This window comes from Parasteatoda tepidariorum, chromosome 7 (genome assembly GCF_982258835.1).
Source record: "Parasteatoda tepidariorum strain Cologne lab strain chromosome 7, Ptep-v5.0, whole genome shotgun sequence".
NCBI classification, from domain to species: Eukaryota; Metazoa; Arthropoda; class Arachnida; order Araneae; family Theridiidae; genus Parasteatoda; species Parasteatoda tepidariorum.
In genome coordinates this window covers 48,038,546-48,044,545 of record NC_141761.1, presented here as the reverse complement: position 1 = coordinate 48,044,545, position 6,000 = coordinate 48,038,546, and the positions used below count along the sequence as shown (strand labels likewise).

Here is a 6,000-nt window from a genome sequence, read left to right as displayed (position 1 = left end):
CGCGTTTTTTCAACATTATTCAATGGAGAAAGAAACACTTAGTAGAGGAATTTCAGTACAACCTAATCCCGAGGCTCAATCGTCATTAAAAATATATCCGAAACATATTCATAACTTTCATTTTCAACAATCTGATTTCAATATTAATTTAAAAAAACATCTATAAAAATATTGTGTTATTTCAAACAATAAACATTTAACAGATTATTCCTTATCTTAGGAATATGTTTTTATACCAGAAAACTTCGATAAAAAATGTGGCAACAAATTGATTTAAGAACCTGATTTTTTTAGTGTGAATAATTAGAATAGTGTGCACTTTAAAGCAATTGTGCAAGAACTAGTATTAATCAGACATTATAAAGACAAGAAATTATAAAAATTTGCATAAGAATAAAAATTTGCATTTTGTATGATCGTAACACATTTAAAGTGTATTTTTACTTTATGTATGCTACTCCTTAGATTGCACAAAAACATAGAGAAAACTTTTCAGTGTCGGACATAATACATTGTAAAAATAACTGATAAATATTAATAGAAAGGAAAAAAACTTATCACATTTAAAACTTTATGTAGGTTAATGTAACATAACTTTATTTAAAACTATGACTGGTAATACATTTTTGGTGACCATTACATAATATCCCAAGCAAGTGCAAAACATGCACTCGCTTGTTTGATGAATAATGTGGAAGTTCAGTATGAATAATGAAAAGAAGTTATGAATAAGAGCAGAAAGTTGTTTCAATCTTAAATTAGTTATTCAATTATTAAAGAAGAAAAACTGTATTATTATTTTTTCAAAATTTAATGGCTGGTGTTAAACAAATTCGAAAAAATATAATATTTCTGTAACAAAGTGGCTTCGTCTTTTTTTTAATTTTTATTTATTTAACCATTTAATCACCAGCATTATTTTATATACTAAAATAAGAATTTATATATGTATATAATTATTAATATTATCTTTTTTTGATGTCAAAAATTATAATGAGAACATTCTTTATTTATCAAATTTGCAAAAAAATAAGTTGCAGAGCAATCATTTACATTATCAATAATTTAACTCCAGATGTCTTAACATTCCAATAATAGACTATCAAGTTTTGCCAGTTTTAAGACCAACCACTTCAATTTTTTATTAAAATGTGAATAAGTGTATTTTAATAATAATTTAGTTAATATTATACCTTTAGAATATTTTTCTTAAATGACACCAATTTGTTTTATATAAATTAAAGAAGCATAAAAATAAGCATGTTTCTAATTCATAGCCTAGGAGTGAAAAGTATTGATTATAAGTTATCTAGTATGACACTGATATTTTAAGTTATCTTGGGCAGAAATAATAATGTTTTTATATATATATTTACTTCCAATAAAAAAAAATTTTTAAATACTGCAAGCAGAGAATTGTTAATGTTTACTTTTAGTATCAGTTAAAGATAAGCCGTAATAATATTTTTATTTTCCTTAGTTAACTAACTTTAACTCTAATCTGCAATTAGCTCAAAACAAAAATAAAATGCATCATAAAGTTTCTTCTTCTATAACAATTAAAAGAAAATTATAACTTTTGAAAAGATATGATAAAAAATACTTCTAATTTTTCAATAACAAAGTCTTCTCAACTAGCTTATTATAAGTAAGCATTTATAAATTTACAATGATAATGAAAATTTACACTCTGATGAATAAAGTTCTGACTTATATTATACAAACGTCACAAAATATGAATTATGTTAACACACTGTACAACTTCATAAATATTATTACTTGAATTTTTATATATATATGTATTTATACATACTAAACAAAAATGCACACACACAACATATTTTCTGTACAAGTTTTTTGGAGTTAAAAAGACCAGATGAACACACGTTTGGTGCAAAAGGTGGTCTAAATAATGGTTAAACAGCACCAAATGACACACCGCACCCACACACAATGAGGATTTTCGGTCCGATTCTGAGCACCCTGTTTCTTTAGTAAAATAATCAACACACAGTAGTTCGACATGACACATAAGGTACTCCTCCGTTTGCTATGCTTCCATTGGAAGTACTACTTACTTTGCTACCTTTGCTATCGTCCGAGGATGTAGCAGACACCCCTTTGCTACCCTCAATGGAATGAACACTGTAAGCTCTGCTATCGCCTTGAGAGTTCCTTCCCACCAACCTCGAAGTGTTTCTGGTGGGAGGGAAAAAGGTGATCTCAGACTCTGTGTCCGACTCTTCGTGAGAGTTCTGAGCCTCCATCCACTGAGTCCTCATGGGCGTGGAGGCTGTGGCAGATTCACTTTCACTTTCTTTGGTGCTTGTTTCTTGTCGTTGCGAAGAATAAAAGGACACTTCTTTGAACCTACCTTGGTCAACATCGGGTAAAACCATGTCTATGAGTTCCAGGAAAGTTGGCCTGGCTTTAGGATTTTTGTCCCAACACAATTCCATCAGTGCATACCTAAGGAGGAATAAAAGCATAAATTTAAGAGGAGAATCGCAACTACAGAAGGGCGCCGATCATACAGACTGCTTGGGATCGAGGAATCTGTATAATTGGACAACTTCTCTTTTCACTTTTTCCATACTTGGAACTAGATATTGTAATAGTGCTTATTTTAGCATGGAACAAAAAACACTCATTCGGTCTCTCAAAATATGCATAAAAACACTTCCAACAAAAATTAGAAAAATATTGTGTACTCTTGTATATGTTTCAAAAACAAAACTGGAAAGATATTCTTAGAAAAAGAATCCTTCACTGGAGAAACAAGTTTCTTCTATTTCTCACTCTTATTAAAATTAAACAGGATAAAATGTTAGTGGAGAGTGAGGTTCCGTTTTCTAAGGACACAAGATGGCAAAAAAACAATTTTCTGATCTCCTTAAAGAATTTAAAGATAAGACTTTTTTTTTTCTTTATTATTTTTTTTTGAAAAATGCATGATTTTTTAATTGTACAATTAAGTTAATTGGAATAGGAGCGTTTAACTATTTCACAAAGCACAATTGCAAGAAATCATGTTTAAATATAACCACAAAATGAATCATAATTGTTTTGTAAATTTAGTTGGGTATGCCTAAAACATCCTTTTTCCTATGCAACCGTGAGAACATTAGACCATGTACTTTCATATAGATCTACATAAATCTTGTAGTCAGAGGATACCAATTGAAGTGGGAATGAAACATGCTTTTATGAGCTGCAGTATTCTTCCAACAGTTTTAGTTCTGTTCTGGAATTTTAAATCTGAGTATTGTAGCCTTTTATAAGTATGAAAATCTTTTTTAAAAAATAAATTCTGGTAGTATATTTTTTATTTGAGACAGAAATAACTTATCAGGCAGATGTATGTGGATTACAATAGCTTTAAATGGTAAAAACTCAAACAAGTAGTATGTAATGAAAAAAAATTGAATTTGTATTATTATTATAAAACTGATATTGAAACTTTTTGGGTGTAATATCTCATTGACTTCTTGCTTTGTTTGATATGCTACAAAATTGACTATAAGATGAGAAGATTTAAAATTTCTCCACAGATATTCCACATTCTTGGATAAAAATGTTTACCATTTCATCATTATCAGCAGCAATCTCAGATTAGTCAAAAGGGAGGAGAATATTAGCTATGCTATAACAAATTTATTCATACAAAAGGAAAAGTGAATCAAAATGTCTTAGGCATGCAGTATTTTTTATGTTTATTTTTAAAGCTGAACTTCGAGCACAGTTGTGTAAATGATAATAATCCCCATAATTTTTTATGCACAACAGATTCTAAGCTTGATGTTCAAGTTCATGACAGATTCTAATCTTCAAGTTCATGACAGTCAGCTCTCATTTTTCAATGACAGTGATCAAATAAAGTACCAGTGCCATTAAATAAAATTTAACAAGAAATTCATTCATGCTAAAAGTAATATTATATGAATATATTACAAGCAATGCCCTATGAAAATACGAGACATCACTTAATAACAAATCCGGCAAAAAAATCATTAAAAAAATTAACATAAAATTCCTTATCCTGTAAAAACTTCTACCACTTTTTTAAAAATTTCGTTTTACAAAGTCATGCATGTGTTAGGTTTAAAATTAACAAAGTTAAAGGAGAACATAACTTAATGCCATGAAGGAGTTACTTTAGGTTGAGTTTGGGTTTACTTATCATCCTTTCTAAAAAAAAATTATTGTTAAAATCAAACTATCAAAAAATATTTTACTGCAAAAACTGTCCCTTTACAAATTATTTTGTCATAAAAAAAGGATCTTTTAGAATATTTTTCATTTTAAAAATGGAGTTGATGATTTCTTTAATTCATCATTTTATAACAGCAACACTGTGAAAAACCATGTTTTGTGTTTTTCTCACTTTAACAGATTTACAAAAAAAAAAAAAAAACATTAGCAGAAAGAACTTAATTTTATGGTAACTCTAGATGCAGTAAATTACAAAGTAGATTTTTCATACCATAGGACTTTTCACAATTGTCTGAACAAACAACTAGTTTTTGTATTTTTTTCACAAAAAGATTGCCCCATTTCCACAAAATTATGTGTGAATTTTTCACCATTTCACAAAAATTCTGGAATACGAATCGAATTTAAAAAATGCGAAAATACAAATCTTGATGCGTAATTTTCAGATCACGATGCATAATTTTTAAATCGCGCGATATTACAACCGCAAAAACGAATCACGACATTGGATTTTAAGCTCGCGTGAATACGAATTGCTACATAGAGTTTTAAAAGCTCGTAAATACAAATCGCGATATTGGATTTTTAAATCTCGTAAATAAGAATCGCAATGTACAATATTTAAATCGCCTGAATAAGAATCGCAATGTTCAACTTTTAAATCAGGTAAATACGAAAATCGATGTTTGATAATAAAATCGCGATTTTAAAAATGCATAAATACAAAACACGATATTGGTTTTTTAAATCTCGTAAATAAGAATCGCAATTTACAATATTTAAATCGCCTGAATAAGAATCGCAATGTTCAAATTTTAAATCAGGTAAATACGAAAATCGATGATTGATATTAAAAACGCGTGAATAAAAATCGAGATATTTGCTGAGTCTGGACTTGGGATTTCTGAACATGAAATCGGCCAACATGAAATCGGAGAAAATAGCTAATATAAGTAAAAATGCGGAAGGGTTAGCAGCTAGGACGTAGTTTGAATTTTCTGTTTATCTTTGAAAATCGTAAATAAATATAATTATTTTACTTCAACGGCTGAATTTTAAAAGAAAAGCGGGATATTTATATTAAAAAAAAAACGAAACTTTTAGAGAATTGGAGTTTTAGATAAAAAGGCTGAAATTCGAGAGACAAAAAAAATCTCATCCCTATATAAAGGTCAACCAGTTTTCTCCCAAGAAAATGATTTTTAGACAAACTTCAGAGGGAGGAATAAGGACTTCAATGATTTTGCTCCGCGGAAAATTAAATTCCTCATAAAATATTTTAACTAGTGCAAAAAAAATTTCAGCGGAAATTAGCGGGAAAAATGGAAAAATCTGAAAAAAAGCGGAAATCCGCGAATCCGCGGAAGAATCTCATCCCTGTTCAAAATAAAACTAGGATCATTCATTAAAATATGAGGAATTTTATATACCAAATTAAAATTTTTGCCATTCAACCGTATAGAAATGAAGGAAGAAAAAAAAGCAATTTTAGCATCATTGAAATTCATGAAACAAAGTACTGTAATAAAATAAAAAATAAATGAAAAACTAAGTAAACTTAAACAAACTATGAAACTGCTTATCAATTCACATAAAACTATAACTTTCATTACAAACTTTTCAAATAAGTTTATTAGAAATAATATTTTTCAAAGTTATTTCTGTCGATAATTAACACTTACTATAAAATTAGAGTTTAAAAACTAAGTAATTAATTTAAAAAAATTATTAACTTTAAATTAAAAAACAACCTTACTACATTTTTTTCAGCAAAACTAATTGATATCA

The 6,000-nt window shown here is 28.3% G+C and overlaps 1 protein-coding gene across 3 annotated transcripts in view; it reads right to left on the bottom strand.

The window, feature by feature from the left end:
- Nucleotides 1-1,392: 1,392 nt before the first annotated feature.
- LOC107443324 (insulin-like peptide receptor) overlaps nucleotides 1,393-6,000 on the bottom strand; it is a 148,041-nt gene continuing 143,433 nt past the window's right edge. For all 3 annotated transcript variants that reach the window (XM_087167820.1, XM_016057149.4, XM_087167821.1), the window contains one exon: nucleotides 1,393-2,469. In XM_087167820.1, coding sequence (XP_087023946.1) covers nucleotides 2,004-2,469 — 466 coding nt within the window. In that variant the 3' untranslated portion in view covers nucleotides 1,393-2,003. The remainder of the gene's footprint in view (nucleotides 2,470-6,000) is intronic.